Source organism: Amphiura filiformis, chromosome 10 (assembly GCF_039555335.1).
Source record: "Amphiura filiformis chromosome 10, Afil_fr2py, whole genome shotgun sequence".
In the NCBI taxonomy this organism is placed as follows: Eukaryota; Metazoa; Echinodermata; class Ophiuroidea; order Amphilepidida; family Amphiuridae; genus Amphiura; species Amphiura filiformis.
In genome coordinates, this window is record NC_092637.1 from 58,724,440 (window position 1) to 58,746,837 (window position 22,398).

A 22,398-nucleotide genomic window follows, 5' to 3' on the forward strand; every position below is an offset into this window, starting at 1 on the left:
TATCAGGTAGTTCATCAATGCTCACATCTACTACTGATATCAGGTAGTTTTCAATGCTCGCATCTACTGATGATATCAGGTAGTTTATCAATGCTCACATCTACTGCTGATATCAGGTAGTTTATCAATGCTCACATCTACTGCTGATATCAGGTAGTTTATCAATGCTCACATCTACTACTGATATCCGGTAGTTTTTCAATGCTCAATCTACTGATGATATCAGGTAGTTTATCAATGCCCACATCTACTGATGATATCAGGTAGTTTTATCAATGTTCACATCTACTGCTGATGGCAGGTAGTTTTTTAATGCCCACATCTACTGCTGATATCAGGTAGTTTGTCAATGCTCACATCTACTGATGATATCAGATAGTTTATCAATGCCCACATCTATTGATGATATCAGGTAGTTTATCAATGTTCACATCTACTGCTGATATCAGGTAGTTAATCAATGCTCACATCTACTGCTGATATCAGGTAGTTCATCAATGCTCACATCTACTACTGATATCAGGTAGTTTTTCAATGCTCGCATCTACTGATGATATCAGGTAGTTTATCAATGCACACATCTACTGCTGATATCAGGTAGTTCATCAATGCTCACATCTACTGCTGATATCAGATAGTTTTCAATGCTCACATCTACTGCTGATATCAGGTAGTTTATCAATGCTCACATCTACTGTTGATATCAGGTAGTTTATCAATGCCCACATCTACTGATGATATCAGATAGTTTTTCAATGCTCACATCTACTGCTGATATCAGGTAGTTTATCAATGCTCACATCTACTGTTGATATCAGGTAGTTTATCAATGCTCACATCTACTGTTGATATCAGGCAGTTTATTAATGCCCACATCTACTGATGATATCAGATAGTTTTTCAATGCTCACATCTACTGCTGATATCAGGTAGTTTATCAATGCTCACATCTACTGCTGATATCAGGTAGTTCATCAGTGCTCACATCTACTACTGATATCAGGTAGTTTTTCAATGCTCGCATCTACTGATGATATCAGGTAGTTTATCAATGCACACATCTACTGCTGATATCAGGTAGTTCATCAATGCTCACATCTACTACTGATATCAGGTAGTTTTTCAATGCTCGCATCTACTGATGATATCAGGTAGTTTATCAATGCTCACATCTACTGCTGATATCAGGTAGTTTATCAATGCTCACATCTACTGCTGATATCAGGTAGTTTATCAATGCTCACATCTACTACTGATATCCGGTAGTTTTTCAATGCTCAATCTACTGATGATATCAGGTAGTTTATCAATGCCCACATCTACTGATGATATCAGGTAGTTTTATCAATGTTCACATCTACTGCTGATGGCAGGTAGTTTTTTAATGCCCACATCTACTGCTGATATCAGGTAGTTTGTCAATGCTCACATCTACTGATGATATCAGATAGTTTATCAATGCCCACATCTATTGATGATATCAGGTAGTTTATCAATGTTCACATCTACTGCTGATATCAGGTAGTTTATCAATGCTCACATCTACTGCTGATATCAGGTAGTTTATCAATGCTCACATCTACTACTGATATCCGGTAGTTTTTCAATGCTCAATCTACTGATGATATCAGGTAGTTTATCAATGCCCACATCTACTGATGATATCAGGTAGTTTTATCAATGTTCACATCTACTGCTGATGGCAGGTAGTTTTTTAATGCCCACATCTACTGCTGATATCAGGTAGTTTATCAATGCTCACATCTACTGATGATATCAGATAGTTTATCAATGCCCACATCTATTGATGATATCAGGTAGTTTATTAATGCTCACATCTACTGCTGAAATCAGGTAGTTTATCAATGCTCACATCTACTGCTGATATCAGGTAGTTAATCAATGCTCACATCTACTGCTGATATCAGGTAGTTCATCAATGCTCACATCTACTACTGATATCAGGTAGTTTTTCAATGCTCGCATCTACTGATGATATCAGGTAGTTTATCAATGCACACATCTACTGCTGATATCAGGTAGTTCATCAATGCTCACATCTACTGCTGATATCAGATAGTTTTTCAATGCTCACATCTACTGCTGATATCAGGTAGTTTATCAATGCTCACATCTACTGTTGATATCAGGTAGTTTATCAATGCCCACATCTACTGATGATATCAGATAGTTTTTCAATGCTCACATCTACTGCTGATATCAGGTAGTTTATCAATGCTCACATCTACTGTTGATATTAGGTAGTTTATCAATGCTCACATCTACTGTTGATATCAGGCAGTTTATTAATGCCCACATCTACTGATGATATCAGATAGTTTTTCAATGCTCACATCTACTGCTGATATCAGGTAGTTTATCAATGCTCACATCTACTGCTGATATCAGGTAGTTCATCAGTGCTCACATCTACTACTGATATCAGGTAGTTTTTCAATGCTCGCATCTACTGATGATATCAGGTAGTTTATCAATGCACACATCTACTGCTGATATCAGGTAGTTCATCAATGCTCACATCTACTACTGATATCAGGTAGTTTTTCAATGCTCGCATCTACTGATGATATCAGGTAGTTTATCAATGCTCACATCTACTGCTGATATCAGGTAGTTTATCAATGCTCACATCTACTGCTGATATCAGGTAGTTTATCAATGCTCACATCTACTACTGATATCCGGTAGTTTTTCAATGCTCAATCTACTGATGATATCAGGTAGTTTATCAATGCCCACATCTACTGATGATATCAGGTAGTTTTATCAATGTTCACATCTACTGCTGATGGCAGGTAGTTTTTTAATGCCCACATCTACTGCTGATATCAGGTAGTTTGTCAATGCTCACATCTACTGATGATATCAGATAGTTTATCAATGCCCACATCTATTGATGATATCAGGTAGTTTATCAATGTTCACATCTACTGCTGATATCAGGTAGTTTATCAATGCTCACATCTACTGCTGATATCAGGTAGTTTATCAATGCTCACATCTACTAGTGATATCCGGTAGTTTTTCAATGCTCAATCTACTGATGATATCAGGTAGTTTATCAATGCCCACATCTACTGATGATATCAGGTAGTTTTATCAATGTTCACATCTACTGCTGATGGCAGATAGTTTTTTAATGCCCACATCTACTGCTGATATCAGGTAGTTTATCAATGCTCACATCTACTGATGATATCAGATAGTTTATCAATGCCCACATCTATTGATGATATCAGGTAGTTTATCAATGTTCACATCTACTGCTGATATCAGGTAGTTTATCAATGCTCACATCTACTGCTGATATCAGGTAGTTTATCAATGCTCACATCTACTGCTGATATCAGGTAGTTTATCAATGTTCACATCTACTGCTGATATCAGGTAGCTTTTCAATGCTCACATCTACTGCTGATATCAGGTAGTTTATCAATGTTCACATCTACTGCTGATATCAGGTAGCTTTTCAATGCTCACATCTACTGCTGATATCAGGTAGTTTATCAATGCTCACATCTACTGCTGATATCAGGTAGCTTTTCAATGCTCACATCTACTGCTGATATCAGGTAGTTTATCAATGTTCACATCTACTGCTGATATCAGGTAGCTTTTCAATGCTCACATCTACTGCTGATATCAGGTAGTTTATCAATGTTCACATCTACTGCTGATATCAGGTAGCTTTTCAATGCTCACATCTACTGCTGATATCAGGTAGTTTATCAATGTTCACATCTACTGCTGATATCAGGTAGCTTTTCAATGCTCACATCTACTGCTGATATCAGGTAGTTTTTCAATGCTCACATCTACTGCTGATATCAGGTAGTTTATCAATGCTCACATCTACTGATGATATCAGGTAGTTTTTTAATGCCCACATCTACTGCTGATATCAGGTAATTTATCAATGCAAACATCTACTGTTGATATCAGGTAGTTTATCAATGCCCACATCTACTGATGATATCAGGTAGTTTATCAATGCTCACATCTACTGCTGATGGCAGGTAGTTTATCAATGCCCACATCTACTGCTGATATCAGGTAGTTTTTCAATGCTCACATCTACTGCTGATGGCAGGTAGTTTATCAATGTTCACATCTATTGCTGATATCAGGTAGTTTTTCAATGCTCGCATCTACTGCTGATACAGGGTGTCCCAAAAAAAGAGGCCCCTCATTGCGCCCTCTTTTTCTCCTATTTCTGAAAAGTTGATCAAATATAATTTGGTAGGTAAAGAAACCTTGAGTCGTTAGCTTTAATTAACCAAAACAATTATATCAATCGGCTCACAACTTTTGAAGATATGCTCTTTTAAAGAAATGTACCCATTTTTCACTCTGTCCACGGAGAAGGTTTGGCTACTTCAAAGATTGAAAAGGAGTACACATACCATGCATGAATATCAAACATTCTTCAATAATAACTTAATAAAATAACTTTATTTATGGAATGGGCTTTACCGGTGGGTTTATGGGCAATGGATTTTGTTAATAATGTCATTAATTTGTGGGTAAAATGGATGCGAATGGGACTTCTTTTGCTTTACTTGCAATTACTTATTTTTTCTTGGTTATTTATGCCTTTTGGTTTTATTACGTGTCTTATTTTCTTTCTTTGTTGTTTCTTGTTTTCTTTTTTATTTACAACATAAGTCATTTCTCTTTTTAGGATAAAAGGTAGCCCTAAAAGTCTGTTTGGTTTGTCTTTGGTTCTTCTAAAGTGAGTTTACTGTGCTCTGCCCTCTACCTGGTTGCCTCCTTGGCGAATACAGGTTTCAGCCCTGGTCCTCCTTGCATCAATTGCGTTGCGTACCATCCTTGGGCGCCGGATACTTGCGAATGCATTCAGTAATACGTTTGCGAAGATCTTGGATTTTGCCACAAAAGAAAAAAAATCAAGTGGTGTGAGGTTTGGTGATCGCGCAGGCCACTCCACAGCACGAGCCATCCCAACCACTCTGTTTGCTATCCATGGACAGAGTGAAAAACGGGTACTTTTATTCAAAAGGGCATATCTTCCAAAGTTGTGAGCCGATTGAGATGATTGTTTTGGTTTATTAAAGCTAACGATTAAAGATTTCTTGACATACCAAAATATATTTAATCAACTTTTCAGAAATAGGAGAAAAAGAGGGCGCAATGAGGGGCCTCTTTTTTTTTGGGACACCCTGTATTAGGTAGTTTATCAATGCTCACATCTACTGTTGATATCAGGTAGTTTATCAATGCCCACATCAACTTATGATGTCAGGTAGTTTTTCAATGCCCACATCTACTGCTGATATCAGGTAGTTTATCAATGCTCACATCTACTGCTGATATCAGGTAGTTTATCAATGCCCACATCTACTGATGTCAGGTAGTTTTTCAATGCCCACATCTACTGCTGATATCAGGTAATTTATCAATGCTCACATCTACTGCTGATATCAGGTAGTTTATCAATGCCCACATCTACTGATGTCAGGTAGTTTTTCAATGCCCACATCTACTGCTGATATCAGGTAATTTATCAATGCTCACATCTACTGTTGATATCAGGTAGTTTATCAATGCCCACATCTACTGATGATATCAGGTAGTTTTTCAATGCCCACATCTACTGCTGATATCAGGTAGTTTATCACTCACATCTACTGCTGATATCAGGTAGTTTATCAATGCCCACATCTACTGATATCAGGTAGTTTTTCAAAGCTCACATCTACTGCTGATGGCAGGTAGTTTATCAATGTTCACATCTACTGCTGATATCAGGTAGTTTATCAATGCTCACATCTACTGTTGATATCAGGTAGTTTATCAATGCCCACATCTACTGATAATATCAGGTAGTTTTTCAATGCCCACATCTACTGCTGATATCAGGTAGTTTATCAATGCTCACATCTACTGCTGATATCAAGTAGTTTATCAATGCCCACATCTACTGATGATATCAGGTAGTTTTTCAAGGCCCACATCTACTGCTGATATCAGGTAGTTTATCAATGCTCACATCTATTGTTGATATCAGGTAGTTTATCAATGCCCACATCTACTGATGATATCAGGTAGTTTATCAATGCTCACATCTACTGCTGATGGCAGGTAGTTTATCAATGCTCACATCTACTGCTGATATCAGGTAGTTGATCAATGCTCACATCTACTGATGATATCACATAGTTTTTCAATGCTCACATCTACTGCTGATATCAGGAAGTTTACCAATGCTCACATCTACTGATGATATCAGGTAGTTTTTTAATGCCCACATCTACTGCTGATATCAGGTAATTTATCAATGCTCACATCTACTGTTGATATCAGGTAGTTTATCAATGTCCACATCTACTGATGATATCAGGTAGTTTATCAATGCTCACATCTACTGCTGATGGCAGGTAGTTTATCAATGCCCACATCTACTGATGATATCAGGTAGTTTTTCAATGCTCACATCTACTGCTGATGGCAGGTAGTTTATCAATGTTCACATCTACTGCTGATCAGGTAGTTGATCAATGTTCACATCTACTGCTATCAGGTAGTTTTTCAATGCTCACATCTACTGCTGATATCAGGTAGTTTATCAATGCCCACATCAACTGATGATATCAGGTAGTTTTTCAATGCCCACATCTACTGATGATATCAGGTACTTTATCAATGCTCACATCTACTGATGATATCAGGTAGTTTTTCAATGCCCACATCTACTGCTGATGTCAGGTAATTTATCAATGCTCACATCTACTGTTGATATCAGGTAGTTTATCAATGCCCACATCTACTGATGATATCAGGTAGTTTATCAATGCTCACATCTACTGCTGATGGCAGGTAGTTTATCAATGCCCACATCTACTGCTGATATCAGGTAGTTTTTCAAAGCTCACATCTACTGCTGAGCATTGATAAACTACCTAATACAGGGTGTCCCAAAAAAAAGAGGCCCCTCATTGCGCCCTCTTTTTCTCCTATTTCTGAAAAGTTGATTAAATATATTTTGGTATGTCAAGAAATCTTTAATCGTTAGCTTTAATAAACCAAAACAATCATCTCAATCTACTGCTGATATCAGGTAGTTTTTCAATGCTCACATCTACTGCTGATGGCAGGTAGTTTATCAATGTTCACATCTACTGCTGATCAGGTAGTTGATCAATGTTCACATCTACTGCTGATATCAGGTAGTTTTTCAATGCCCACATCTACTGCTGATATCAGGTAGTTTATCAATGCTCACATCTACTGCTGATATCAGGTAGTTTATCAATGCCCACATCTACTGATGATATCAGGTAGTTTTTCAATGCCCACATCTACTGGTGATATCAAGTAGTTTATCAATGCTCACATCCACTGCTGATATCAAGTAGTTTATATAAAATGTAAAAATAGATGTAGATATTTATAAAGCGCTTTATGCCGTAAACGGCCTCAAAGCACTTTACATTTATTCCCCCGTCAGGTAGTTTATCAATCGAATTCCTGACTCATTATTTCCCGCCAATTTACTAAGCTGTCTTGAGCCATGTGACTTTTTAGAGTTGAAAAGAGTGAAATAAATCAAGCAAAAATATGAGGAAATATTAACAAGTTGTATATTATCAGTTTCGAGTGAAAGAATACATCTTACTGTTCATAAGTATCAAGGAATCTCAAATTTGGGAGTGGACAATGTGTCTCCTCTTATTCTGGCCTTAATATAATCCTCCAATAAAGCATATGTGACCGTACACGGCGAATGAGCCGTAAATTCCTCCCTTGGTCAATTTTGTTTTATTTTGTGTTTAGAAAATATACATCATAAGCTTTAAAATGGTATATCATTTGACTTCAAACGATATCCAGAAGCGCGGTTATGGTTTGTTAAACTTTGCTCCTTCAACAAAATGGTAGCATAGTTTCTACATGTGTCTCTTTTTCCACATTGCTGGCAATAAATATCAAACCGTCATAATTAGCGGTCATTTCATATCATCCCAAGTCAACGAGGTTTAAGAAAGTTCTTTCATTGTTAATTGTTGGTTATACATACCTATACAAAATAGTTTGCCTGGTAACCTGCCACTTGAACAGGATTTAGCCAAAACAAACAAAGACCAGCGCTATTAATAATTCTATAGCCATTTAAGGTAGAAGCTTATTATCCACTTCAACAATAGGATTATTAACTGGTGTTTGTAACTGTTTGACTATCAAAATGAGAAAGATGTCGCGCCAGCTCAAGTTACCGATGAATACGACCTTCATACACATTTTACACTGTAACTCGGAATACAATTTAGAGGATTTACGGCTCATTCGTGCTGTATGGTCACATATAACATTTTTCTATGATAAACAGAAAGAGATTAGACTTGATTCAAGATTCTATAGACTCATACTAATTCTGTGCTTATAGTGACTTTCAAAGGGGCAAAATTGGAAAAAAGTCAGCATCTCATATTTTTGGTTTACTATCCAGGGGGCCAGTTTTGTGAGAAAAGTGTCCCCTGGTCAACTAAAATTGAGATGAAACCAGGGGCATAGAGTTTCTGGGGGCCAAACGGCTCCATCCCGTCTTCCACTTAATTTCACCCCTATGGAAGACATGCATGACCTTAATCTTCCACATATGGAGTGTGAATTTCAAATGGGGTTACCTGAATGGGTGACTCCATTTGAAATCTACATCCCCTGTGTGGAAGATTAAGGTCAAGTATTCCATAAAGGGGTTATGGATTTCAGCTGGAATGGCACAATAATGATGCTTTGTACCATGTATTTGGTTTCCGGATTCCTGACAATTACTGGCCAATTACGTAATGATAATACTAGTGTTGGCCGATCCAACCCAAGATCGGATCTGCCGATCTCCGATCTGAAAATTAGCAGATCGGGCCGATCCGATCCCGATTCAGATTCCTTAAATGTTATTCTACAACCAGTACAAGTTCATTCAAGTCGGGCCCCAGTAATGTTAACGGTCAAAGCTTAATTCCCCAAACCTGTAACTATGTAATATGATGACCGTTTTTAGAGTTTTTTCATGTCAATATCAACCCAAATAAAATACCATTTTACACCCCAAGTCCCAGCGTTACTCACTCAGTGCCTCCGATTGTCGGAAGTTTAATCATTAATCCATTTCTCTTGATTGTTTTATTCTTCTTTCTTCTCCTCGCATCAACTTTGATTTGCGTGTGTACCAAGTTAGGCGAATCACTGCGAGAATTGATTCGATGACCCTGCAGCTAAATCAGCTCCATCGATATTATAATAATTTATGCATATGACGTATTGGGGAATACCGCGGAATTCCCATCCTGATTGGTTGTGCAGAGTTGTTTACAGAAAGAATTCATGTGTTCGGAGATTAAGAGATGAAATCGTCTGTGTGAGGAGGAATAGCGCGAATGTGCGCGATTCTAAAAATAACATGCCCTCAAATTCACCTTGGGAAACCCGACATTGAAGGTCGCACGTGTCGCGTGTTAAAGTGTTTACAAATTTTTCCCAGGGACGCACTGTACAGTCAGGAGTGTTGTCACTGAGTGGATAATATTATAAAATACAGTATGAAACAACATGATTCTTGCGGTGGTAACAACGTTTTTTGGAAATATATTGGCATTAAATAGTAGTAATGTTACATAAGAAAGTAATGGTAAGCTTAAAGAATTGTTGTGTACTTTTATTACTGTCAAGTTCAGAGATCGGTAAGCTAGATCGGCAGCTGATAGCTCATCTGCCGATTCAGATTCAAGGCCGATGCAGTCCATATCGGCACCGATCTCCGATTCACAGATCGTGATCGGCCAACACTAGATAATACCTATAATTAGAAGCAGTCACAAAGAGCATAAGACATTATTAGTGTCTACATCCATCGCTTGATCAGAAAAGTGATTGCCAATATGTTGGTCAGAAGTTGCTGGCCTGCTCCAGCATCAAATCCCCTACCAGTGTGTATGGATTTCAGCTGGAATGGTACAACACTGATGGTTTGTATCGTGTATTTGGTTTCTGGATTCTATCCTGGCAATTACTGGCCAATCATGTAGTGATAATATCTATACCGTAAAAACTTGATAGTTAGCACAATGTGCTTACTATCGAGCGCTTTTGAAAACATGAAATTGCACCAAGTCCGGCGCTTTACCAAATGAGCTAATGGGGTTAAGACACACATTTGCAGGTTTACTTGTACGTATATAACTATAATGTGTATCGATGATTTGCTCAAAACCCTTTACACTTTTGTGAATGAGGCTCTTCATGTTTGCATGTTTTAAAAGTGCTTGATAGTAAGCACAGTTTTAGCACACAATGCTAACTATCAAGTTTTTACGGTATCAAATAGTCATAAAGAGCGAAAGATGTTATTAGTGTCTACATCAATCGCTTGATAGGAAAACTGATTGCCAATATGTTGATCAGAAGTCACTAGCCTGCCACAGCATCAAATCCTTACCAGTGTCTCTTCAAAACAACTTTCTCTCAATAGTTCCTAGCCATGAATGAATGCTGGTAGCTTTGTACAATCGCTGCTGGTGTTAGTGATAATATTCTATCACTAGCTGTGATCGCTATATAATGCGTTTCGTTCCAAGTTGGGAGTAATGCCATGTGTGTATTTTGCAGTGGGTTTGAATTGCGTACATAAACACTAAGTCCCGTGGGGCGTATGGACAGTTGCACACATGTAGAAGTGCGGCTTGTCTGTACACTGGCCTTGGGTCTTAGCTAGAAATAATACACTGCCCTGGCCCCACAACCGCATATTATAAGCACACTGACAGCACTCTCAACTTGAAACGAGACACTGTATACTATGATATGAGCATAAAGAAGTCATTCATTCATGGTACTTCTGTATTAGCTTTCCTCAGCGCTAATAACCCAGTCACAATGTCTTGCGGCAACATCCTGAGCCGAGAGAATTCCTCTGTTGTTGCGTATCGTAACTTGGTGTGCGGATCGGTATACTTGGCCTGCGAATGGGTAAGACAAAATAAATATCAAATTAAGGGCATTAAAGGGCATTCACCCCTAGTATTATAGTTGGAATACTTTTTATTTTCATTTTGCTAATATATGTATAAAGGGGTATACAGGGTGTCCCCCAAAAAAGAGGCCCCTCATTGCGCCCTCTTTTTCTCCTATTTCTGAAAAGTTGATCAAATATATTTTGGTATGTAAAGAAACCTTGAGTTGTTAGCTTTAATAAACTAAAACAATTATATCAATCGGCTCACAACTTTTGAAGATATGCTCTTTTAAAGAAATGTACCCGCTTTCACTCTGTCCACGGAGAAGGTTTGGCTACTTCAAAGATTGAAAAGGAGTACACATACCATGCATGAATATCAAACATTCCTCAATGATAACCTTTATCAAATAACTTTATTAATGGGGTTTACCGGTGGGTTTATGGGCAATGGATTTTGTTAATAGTGTCATTAATTTGTGGGTAAAATGGATGCCGAATGGGACTTCTTTTGCTGTACTTGCAACTACTTATTTTTTCTTGGCCTTTTTGTTTTATTATGTTTCTTACTTTCTTACTTTGTTGTTTCTTGCTTTCTTTTTTTATTTACAACATAAGTCATTTCTCTTTTTAGGATAAAAGGTAGCCCTAAATGGCTGTTTGGTTTGTCTTTGGTTCTTCTGAAGTGAGTTTACTATGCTGCTCTGCCCTCTACCTGGTTGCCTCCTTGGCGAATACAGGTTTCAGCCCTGGTCCTCATTGCATCAAGTGTGTGTTTTCTTTGCTTTTGAGAAATTGCCTTGGTTGCCATGATGCCCTTTTGAAATATTACAAACTGCTGTGCTGCCTTGCCTTTTCAGTGAAAATCCAAGACAATTACCAACTTGCCCTAAAAAAGTTGCTGTGCCCCTTCAGATCCTTAATTTGAGGGCTGATAGAGGTGTCTTACCTAGGCTATGGAGCCATTTCAACAACATCCCTCATTTCCAGAAAAAGGTCATTGAACTTTACACAGGAAGTCAAGTTCAAAGTTATTCAAAGTTACTCAAAATTCACATCATTATCATCCTCTGGTCATAAGGATTCAGAAAAAGTATACTTTGACCTATCTATGACCTACGCCTATATAGCTCCATAACCTATAATGATTAGCTCTGTAAGTAATATATCTCTGCCAAATATGGCAAATTTAACATGATTTGCACGATGGTTAGGGCAATCTATTGGACTAGTAGGGCATACAGTATGCAAAATAATTAAGGTACCAGTTATGTTCACCCCTGTATATCATAAACAAAGACAAATATGTCAAAATTAAAACAAGCAGCCAATACATGTACTCTATAGCTCTGATTTCAGACCTCATGTGTTGAAATTGGTTAAGAATTAAAGAAACGATGATGTCTAAAACCTCAGGAAGAAACAAAATCAGAAGTTGCTCTTGTGTTCTAATTAATGAAAGCATGGCGCTAGTTTTTACATGCTAATCAATGGAATGCATGGCGCTACAAAAATGTAGTTCTCTTGTTCGAGAATGCTTTGTGTACAAATCAATAGGGCATGCAATGGAGCAAACTGCCACTTTTGAATTTACTATTATAACATTTTACAAAAATGTAGTTCTCTTGTTCGAGAATACTTTGTGTACAAATCAATAGGGCATGCAATGGAGCAAACTGCCACTTTTGAATTTGCATCTTTTTTGAGTTTTTGGATCGTCGTTGAACAATTTCAATGAATGAGGTCTTAAATTCAAGCTAAAAGATGCAGATATTGGCTGCTGGTTCCAATTATGACATATCTGTCTTTGTTTAGGATATACAGGGGGTGAACATAATTGGTACCTTTTGAAAACTAAAATTCTTTTGCGCACTGAATTCTAGAGTGAAAATTGCTATTATAACTTTTCCCATTGCTAAGCTGGAATAGCCCGGCCATTGTAGATGGTATCCTTACCTGGAAACCTGAGATGTCCGAGTATTTCTTTGCAGGTTTAAAAGATGGTGGAGCTTCAAGACTACTATCTGTAATACAGAAAAGCAACACAAAAAACAAATATATTACTGTATACGCTGAAATTTTTGCGGTGGTTTTATTTTCGCGAATTTCACGGATTAATATATGCCCATGAAAATAATAACCTGCGAATATGTTGAAATGAAGACATTTCTTATGTATTTTATTATATAAGTTGCCAACAACCGTGAATTTAACACCTCACGAAATTGTCAGTGATACTTGAAACCGCGAAAATATCTGTACGCGAAAATATTGGCGTATACAGCAGTATGTGTTGTGGTGCGTAAAATGTGTCCCCGTCGGAGGGGGGTTTCAAACCACAATGCTGGATGCGACTTATCCGGTTTTCACCACTTGTAAAAAAACACTTTGGGAAACAGAATCTCAAATATTCCTGATAATATAAAATGTATTTTAAAAGTTCCAACCATAATCCAAATTCCTGTTAACCCCATGAGAACTACCTGCCTATTGGTCAAAAAGAAGTTTTCATTATCAATTGGCCCAATCAGCAACATTGTTAGAATAATTTAACCACACAAAAAATTGGGGTGAATTATTTGCAAAGCTCCATTCTGATTGGTGATTAAAGTGAAAATATCATGTAATTGACCAATCAGAGGCAATGTTAGATCGGCAGGTAGTGCTCAATACTGCTCATGGGTTAAACCTCTTCATTGAACCATATCAGACTGATTACTTGCACCTGTAAGATTAGTATCTTTGAAAAGACCAGTATTGTATTCAATCTATGATTGCAGACATACACAGGTGATGAGTGTAACCTACTTGTAGTGCAGCGCGATATGTTCAAAATTGTTTTCACCTATTGCTATGGTAATTAATCCGCCGTACATTAACTTCGCCAGCGTATAGAGGTAATCGATGTGACATCACATCTTTTTGTGCTTTTCTGCATTCGATCCTTCAAATGCACGGCACCAAAGCACGATAAAGTTGTGTGACGCACTGCGCTCTACACGTAGTGTCCATCGCATGGACCCACAAATCATTTGTACTCAATTAATAAAGGCGCAAATGACTATTGTGGGTCGTTGAAAACTAAATATATCCTCTAATATTTATCATGACTGACTACCCTGGCCCTCATCAATCCAATTCATTTCTTCCTCCTTGGTTTGATCGTTTTTACTTCAACTACTTAAAACAGTGAATGGTCAACTTACATGTGGGGTCACTTGGTTTCCACGGTAATGACCTCTCTGCTGCTGCGATTTGTTTCAATGTTTTCCAGACTCTTGATTTGCGGTTGGATAATACACCACCACCTTTACTGGAATGCTGCAAAGATCGAGAAACCACACTCATTTGTGAAAATCTGGGAACTACTTTAGATTGCTTGGAACAATGAATGCTAATAAATTCTAGTCTAATAATAGACCCAGAGCCTGTCCCATGAGATTTCACCCCATTTTACCCATAAGATTTGACCCCTTAAAAGTTACTAATATTAGACCATCTAAATCATCCACAAAAAGTTTGTCTGCCGAACCCCAGATGCTCGGTCTGGACCCCAGATCCCCTTGAATGCCCCCTCCGATGGTTGAATTCGACCCATAGACTAAAGTTTTTGTCAAAAGAAGCACTACAATGTATTACAGCACAGGGGTAACTTTTAAAAGGGGCCAAACCGTCTGGGTGAAATCATAACTCATCATCTTATAGTGTGATTTGAAGGCTCATATTATCATGTGAGTGCACATTGGGCTTTACTTTGAAATCCATACACTCCCATGGAAGACATTCACATGACCTTAATCTCCCACACAGGGGGTGTAGATTTCAAATGGAGTCACGTTACCCCTTCAGGTAACAATACCGTAACATCCATCTGAAATTCACACTCCATGTGTGGAATATTAAAGTCATAACATAAATAGTCACTAGATAGTCGTTTCACAGTGCTCAATACCAATTTTTAACAAGGTAGAGCTAATTTAATAAAACAATTTTGGCTAAATAATATTCAGCATTTATTAACTAGTAGTTTCACGCCTCACGGCAATCGCCGTGAGGCGTGAAACTACTAGTTACTAAATGCTGAATATTATTTAGCCAAAATTGTTTTATTGAATATTAAAGTCATATATATCTTCCATAGGGGGCATATGGATTTCAACTGGATATTGTAGCCCATTGATCCATTTCAAGTTATTACTTTGACATTTACTTCGACCTTTTTGTATTTCATTGATAGATAGGAAATTACTTTTTTTACGTCTTAAAACAAGTAACTTGATGTGCAAATTATGCCACAAGCTGCATTTTGGGATTGATAGTTGAATCATGGGATGGGCTATTCCAGTTGAAATCTATACACCCCCTACGGGAGACATGGGGTGTAAATTTCAAATGGACTCACCCATTCAGGTAACAGCCATTTGAAATTGACACTCCCTGTGTGGATGATTAAGGTTATGTCTTCAATAGGGCTTATATGGATTTCAAATAACCCAATGGTGAACTTATTATCACTGGTCAGAGTTGTAAGAACGGATCAAGACTCATGGCTTTAATTACTTGAGTTTATAATAATACGTCTGAACAGGGTCTTAGCTAGAAATTGAGGTTTACCCGTCATTTAAATAAAATTGCCTGTCCTAATTTGATCTTTAAAACATTTACCAAACTTCTACAGCCCATTGGGGGTTCAAAGAGTTCAAATATGTGTTGCTATGACCTTGTTTTGCAAATCTGGTCTACTAAAAAGGTCAATAGCCTTTCTTAACACCTACAATTATAATGCAGCATCTGTCAAAGCACACTCCCCATCTAAAATGATTGACAGACAGGTATATACGAGGGTTGGTCAATAATATCCCGCAACCATTATTTATCTCCGCTCATGCATGACTTAGATGACTGTTACTTACGATCAATAAAGTTTGTACCTTTGTCTTTCAAAACGCACAACAATTAGTATCAGAGTACCTTTAATTATGTAATCTCATTTGCATAAAGTCATTGCTATATGTACACTGACAATTGTCAACATTGGCGAGAAATTTGAATTGGCTTTGAGGAACGTGTAATAAAAAGAAGCAGAAGTAAGGACCAAAGTAGTTTACAAGTCTTATTTTTTGTATGAGGTAATCTGAGTATATTCAATTGATAATTGTGAAAGAAGAAATGTATCCGTCAACAGATGAGGAGAGGGACCGTCTTTGAATTTCACCAAAAATAGGCCTATAACAACAAGCAAAAATGGTATGAAAATCGCGAAAAAGAGCCCACACGGCAGAAGAAAGAATCCAAATTATCTCCAAAATAAAACAAAACCAAATATGGTTATTGGTATGGTATTAGAGATCATAGTCAGGACAATAGAATTTGTTGCAACAAAAATAGAAATATGCGCATGCGTTGATGGTATGCATGATTGAAAGTACAAAAAATAAATGAAAAAAGTAAAAATTCATCAAAAACGCGCTAAAAATATGACTAATACAAGGTTTATGGAACAGTAGCTATGTGAGTGAATTGCTATACCAAGTCTTATGCTAAAATTAGACACACCTTTCGAAATTCAAATTTCTTATTCAATCCAGAGCCTCTCTATGGTGTGCTACTTTAATTACAAAAACAAGACCTTTTGAAATTAAGGTTCATTAAGAAAAAAATGTTTATGGTTTCACTACTGGGACCTCCCTTTTTTATAATCAGTAGATACCCAATCAAACCAGGTACCATTGGTTAAAGTTTGTCATCGATTAATCTTTCTATCTCTTATTATGTAAAGAACAATGGGTGATAACAAGCCTACTCAAAATTGGAGATATTCAACACGATTTCTTTTCTTTAATAAAAATGGTATATGTCTAAAAAGAGTCCAGCATCATGCCTATGTTATTGGTCTATAAAGCTGCAAAAACCGTGCCAGATTCTACACTTTTATTCTCGAGATATTTGGAATTATGTAACAATACCTCAATTTGGCGCGAGATTTTCTTGACTACTTTTCACTATAAATCAGGCAGTGCCCATACGCTATTGTGTTTATGCTAATGTCATTACGTAATCAAGCATTCAGCATCACTAATACATATTCGTTTTGAAAGACAAAAGTACAAACTTGAATTTAGCGTAAGTAACAGCCATCCAAGTCATGCATGAGCGGAGATACACCATAGTTGCGGGAACTTATTGACCAGCCCTCGTACATTTCAAGTGATGTAAAAAAATTGGGCCTATTTGTTACCACTCTACAATATATCTTTGGTCATTTTTTTAAAATAACCTACCACAAAATTAGGATCTTTGAAGCAGTGACCCTTATACTCTGGTTGCTCAGCAACCAATGTCTGTTCCACAGGTGTTGCAGGTATTGTGGTAGGTACTGTAGCAGGCTCAAAGACAGGTTTCTGTGCTGCAATGGTTGCAACAGTTTCTGCTGGAGCTGGCGGAGTAACCGTCACTGATTTCTCCTGAACCAATGATTTCGCCTGAGCCACTCGGGCAGGTGGTGTAACCTTTGATGATTTCTGAATAGTTGGCGGCGGTTGCCTTGTCACCGTTGGTTTTGGTTTTACTACCAAGGGTTTGGTGGCAACATTTGGGGTAACCGTGACAACATCTACTAGTACTGGTGGGTCTGGTGGTGGTGGTGCTACTGCTGCAGCTGCCTGTAACAGTATAAAGATAAACAGGGTTGTAGCTAAACCAAGTTGAGTGCCGGCTAATTTTACTATCAAATTAGAGTGCTGGCTCGGGGCACAATCTTTTTAGCGAACATGAGGGATTGGGCAATAGGATAGGAGGTATACCCCCAAAATTTTTTTTGGTCTTTTACTCTTGAAAAAAAAAAAAAAAAAAAAAAAATTTAGTGCCGGTCGGCGCCGGTCCGTGCCAGCTAACCCCGACCGGCGTGGCTACAACCCTAAAGAAAAAATATGGTTACAACTAATGATAAGGAATGTTGCTAGACCTTATTGTGACAAACTGGTGGGTCTGATGGTGGTGGTGCAGCTGCCTGTACATGTGTACCAGTGTAAGATAAAATCCATACACCTTTTGGAAGACACAACCTTAATTAAATCTTCCACACAGGGAGTGTGAATTTCAAATGAATCCTGTTTAGGGGTAAAAAAAAAGCCTGTTTTCAAGAAAAAGGGCTGTTTTTAATTCGTTAGGGGTCCACTTGTTGTTGTATTTAAATTTAATTTGTGTCTTCTGGCTTGCATCAGGAACATCAACCAAACAAAGATTTATGTGGTGTTTTTTTGCTTTAAAAAGGGCAAATCCTGCTTTGGGTATGTTTTGAAAATCTCTGGTCATGCATGTGCACACTGTAAAACTTGAGTGGCCCTACACATGGTTTCAGAGAAGAATAGCAGTCCCTTGTTCAGATTGATGCGAGTGCCTTGTTAATGAGAGACATATGTGGAGCTTTGTGTTCCCTTCAAGAGTGCCGATCTGCACCGACCAATTTAATCAGCCAATCAGATCACTGTTGTTATGATTGTCAGACGATATGATCAGCCAAACAGAACTCCACTTCTGTGTTTATGCTGTGCACGCTCTAAAAATGTAAACAACGTCGTTCTTCTCTCTCTGCCACAAACTGTAGTCAATAAATATTTTACTATACCGTACCGGTATAGTAGAAATTTCAATTGAATGAACACAGCTTCAAACAGCTGTTTGCGATCCGATTGCGATATATGTGTACCCCGGGGTGGGGAATTTTTAAAATGGTCTGCCAAAAATTGTTTGCCCCCCCCTTTGGCCGTGCCAAAAATCTTTTCCCCCACTTCTGACGTGCCAAAAAATTCTTTGCCCCCCTTTACACAATGCAACAAGATTTTGGGGAACCCGAATTTAAAACCTTAAATTGTCTATCATATAATGCGAGCGCTAAATTGTCTTATCATATAATGTGATAGCAGCGAGCAAGAAATTTTGCATATTTGAACATATTCCTAACGTTTTCCTACACCTTTTTAGGGCGTATAGAAATGGCCTGCCAAAATTGCTTGACCCCCCCTTTCGACCTGCCAAAAATGCTTGCTCCCCTTTTTGCCTGCCAAAATATCTTTGCCCCCCTGTAACTCACCACCCCGGGGGTACACATAATTATAGCACCACCCCTCATCTGGTCACCATTTTATGTGACAGAAGTGATGCTGATTTTATGAAGGTATGTTTCTTCCTTGCTTTTCCGATATTTTTTATTGTTTTTTTGAGACAAAAACTTCCTAGCAGAAAAGGCATTTTCAGTTTTCAAAAAGTTGTTTTAACCCTGATTTTTACCCCATAATTTCCCTCATGTATCGAAGCCTGCACACATACATTAAACCGTGACTTCAAAGTGTTTGGCAACTCAACTGTTTAATCTTGATGCAAAAGTGAACCTTGATGCAAAAGTAATAATTTAGTCCCCAGTATATATAGCATGGTGGTCTAAAAGAAAAGGAAAAAAATCGCAAAATTAAACAAGTATTTTGTGATCCTTCCTAGCAGCCTCTTTTTATGACATTTTTCAGTAGATACATTGTATCCACGAAAAAAGCTTGAATTCCCAAAATTTCAGTTGATTCCGATTTTGCGTTTGCAAGTTTAATACATGTATGCATGATTATGTGACACTGCTCCATCCCGGGTGCTCCACATAGACAATCATAATTTCGTTTAATTCAAATTTCACAATATTTTTGCGAAACAAATTAATTTCTTTGCAAAAAAATTTTGGTACATAAACATTATTTAGCCAGCAGAGGTTTCCAGTGGTATAAAAATCTCAACTTTAAAAAAAAAGAAAAGTGGGGGATGAGGCTGTGGATCACGAAATGCCCTTTTAACTGAAATGAACAGGGCCAGTGGCAATATGCAATGTTATACTATAGCCAAAATATTAAATTCTCGATCATGAGAGCCAACTTGGGGACGCACTTCTACTTCTACTTCTACGACGATACTCGACAGGATCCATAAGTAAGGATGTAGTGTCCAGGAAACTGGTCATGCTCATGCACGGTGCAAAGTCCAATGTGCTAGGTCCAAAGTCCAATGTGCAAAGTCCAATGTGCACGGTTATTTGCGCTGAGCGTACTATGCAAATACCGGCGCCCGGGACCGGCACTTACGGCGCAAACACAGCTAGTTTTGAGAATTGACCAATCACACGGTCGTTGCTAGGCAAGGTCAAGGTTCGGTCATGCAGGTCGCGAGATCGTGTTATTCTATGAAAAGTACACTAACGCAGAAGGTACATCCTCTCATGATCGAGAAATTGTTATTTTGGCTATAGCATGCCAATGCCAATTGCCATGCCAGGCTTGCAATGGAGACTGTGAATTGATTTTAAGCTTAACTAAGAAGCCCAATAACTTGGCCATCCTGAGTCTTGACGAAACAATATGTCACGCCAGAGCAGTATCTTTATTTTAAACTTACCAAAGATGCCTTTTTCTTTCGTCTTTCTTCGTCATCTGAAGGACTAGCAGGCCTTTTACTTTTTCGAGTTCGCATAGATTTCCTTATGGGGGTCGCCATTTTTGTTGTCTGCTGATAATCTCATCCCGTTTGTAGCAAGGCTAAGTCCTCTGCTGATTGAAATGAACGAAACAATGTACCTGGATGAGTTTGAAAGGTCACAAACGGTCTCATCTCCAAAAGTAAGGTCATGTAAATATCTGCCTGAGAAAGGAGAACCGTGTATTCTGCTATGCGGTCGTAGCCCTGGCAACGATTGAAAATGGCGTCCGCTGAAGTTGCAGTGAAATCAACTTTGCTTGGTACAAATGCATCAAATTTTACCATGTCAGCCTTAGATGAAAATGCAATTGCTGGCTATTCCAGTACAGAGGATTCTGATGACACTGACGATGAAATCAAGTGAGTAATTCAATTACTTTTATTTCTTTTATAGATGTAAAAACTAATGTATTAAAAATAAATAAATTTAAAATTGTAAGCTTACCAATCTATAATCAAATTAAGTAATTCTTGGCCAAACTGGAACACTGTGAACGCTAGTGGCCAGTGATGCCAATGCCGCGCCTTAGGCGCACAATTGACTACTTGGCGATCACTTGCCGCTACTCAAAAAAGCATGCCGCTACTTGTCTAAAATTGGGCTACTTTTGCCAGTCTCGTAGGCAGACTCCCATACGAAACTATGAGGGCAGTCTTCGTGAGGTACATTTTCAGACAAAAACTTGTGACCGCTTTAAATTTTTCACAAAATACCTCAAATAATTACGAAATACCAAAACGAGCTAGATGTGAATACAAAAAAGGAAATATACCATTATTTTTGTTGTGGCACTTTTTTGTAGGATGGCCCTATATTAAGTTTGAAGAAAATTGCTTGAAAAAGCACACTCAATGTGCATTGTATGGTCACAATTTCTTGCCCCAAAATAGGTCTCAAAAACGCAGACAAATCATGAAACAAAAACAACCATAACTTTAGTTCTATTTGAGATACCAAGCTGGTTGACCACTGATTTTGTTTGTAATTGCAAGCTGGGTCAGTCCATGTCAAATCAACCAATTTTCTGAAAAGTTCCCAGGTGACCCTCTCAGATTTTGATGAAATTCCATCAGAATATTCTTTTGTGGCCATAATGAACCCATACAAAAAAATTTGGCTTCATAGGCCATGTCGTTTTTTGAAAATGGCCCTTTGAAGTTTGGCTCGGACCCCCCTTTTTTGGCACTTTCATGAGTGTCATTGGTGATTTTACCAACTTTGGTGGCTCATAACTTCTTGTTCTGAACAGATTTTGCAATCTTGGATTCTAGCTAACCTTATGTCATATTTTCAGAATCTGGCTCTAAATTTCAGATATCTGCTTTCCTTTTTAAGTTATGAGCACCCAAAGTTGGTCATTTATTCAACCCATTGTGATTTTGTCATTTTGGGGGTCCCTGGTGCCAAAATATGTGGTCATCGACTCAAATGTCATAGATACATAGTATATAGGTACATATCAAAGCCCACAAGCAAGTCTGACCAAATCAAACCATTAATGGAGGAATGGGCAGACTTTGACCAATGGTTGACCATGCTTGACAGTTGAAACATGAATTAGATGGCAGTTATGAATAGAAACAAAAATTCAGCTTATTTTTCTAAGGTGGAAAACCTGATTTCAGCTAACCATGACAACAAAAATCAGCAAAATTTGACCAAGTTTTTTCACAAGTGACATATGAAATTTGTTCTGGGTGTTTTTAGAGGCTAATAAACACATCTAGAGTGGTCTGTAATGTACGACTCAAAAATATGCACATATACTTAGTAAAATTTTGTATATTTTGTTGCCATGGTTGCCGAATTCAACACCCTTAGACAAGAAATAACAGGTTTTTCTCCCTATTTTCAAGAGCCATCTAACTATGATGGAGTTGAGTACCAAAGC

The 22,398-nt window shown here is 37.9% G+C and overlaps 2 protein-coding genes across 2 annotated transcripts in view; one reads left to right on the top strand and one right to left on the bottom strand.

The window, feature by feature from the left end:
• Positions 1–7,431: 7,431 nt before the first annotated feature.
• LOC140163076 (uncharacterized) lies at positions 7,432–20,664 on the bottom strand. Its single transcript, XM_072186448.1, has 5 exons — positions 20,426–20,664; positions 17,275–17,655; positions 14,200–14,314; positions 12,950–13,017; positions 7,432–10,997 (listed from the first exon to the last, which is right to left on the bottom strand). Exons 1-5 carry the CDS (start codon positions 20,522–20,524, stop codon positions 10,866–10,868), a joined length of 795 nt encoding a protein of 264 aa, XP_072042549.1. The 5' UTR covers positions 20,525–20,664; the 3' UTR covers positions 7,432–10,865.
• The window catches only part of LOC140163075 (uncharacterized), a 42,507-nt gene continuing 40,761 nt past the window's right edge, over positions 20,653–22,398 (top strand). Inside the window, exon 1 of the mRNA XM_072186447.1 lies at positions 20,653–20,866. Within this exon, the coding sequence (XP_072042548.1) occupies positions 20,727–20,866 (140 nt within the window). The 5' untranslated portion in view covers positions 20,653–20,726. The remainder of the gene's footprint in view (positions 20,867–22,398) is intronic.

Excerpts from the sequence above, each read along its gene's own strand:
- LOC140163076 (XM_072186448.1), bottom strand. The coding sequence starts at position 20,524 with ATGGCGACCCCCATAAGGAAATCTATGCGAACTCGAAAAAGTAAAAGG. Across the intron at positions 13,018-14,199 it reads GAAACCAAGTGACCCCACAT|ATAGTAGTCTTGAAGCTCCA; the intron begins GTAAGTTGACCA and ends TCTGTATTACAG. Across the intron at positions 10,998-12,949 it reads CGGACATCTCAGGTTTCCAG|GCCAAGTATACCGATCCGCA; the intron begins GTAAGGATACCA and ends ACCCATTCGCAG.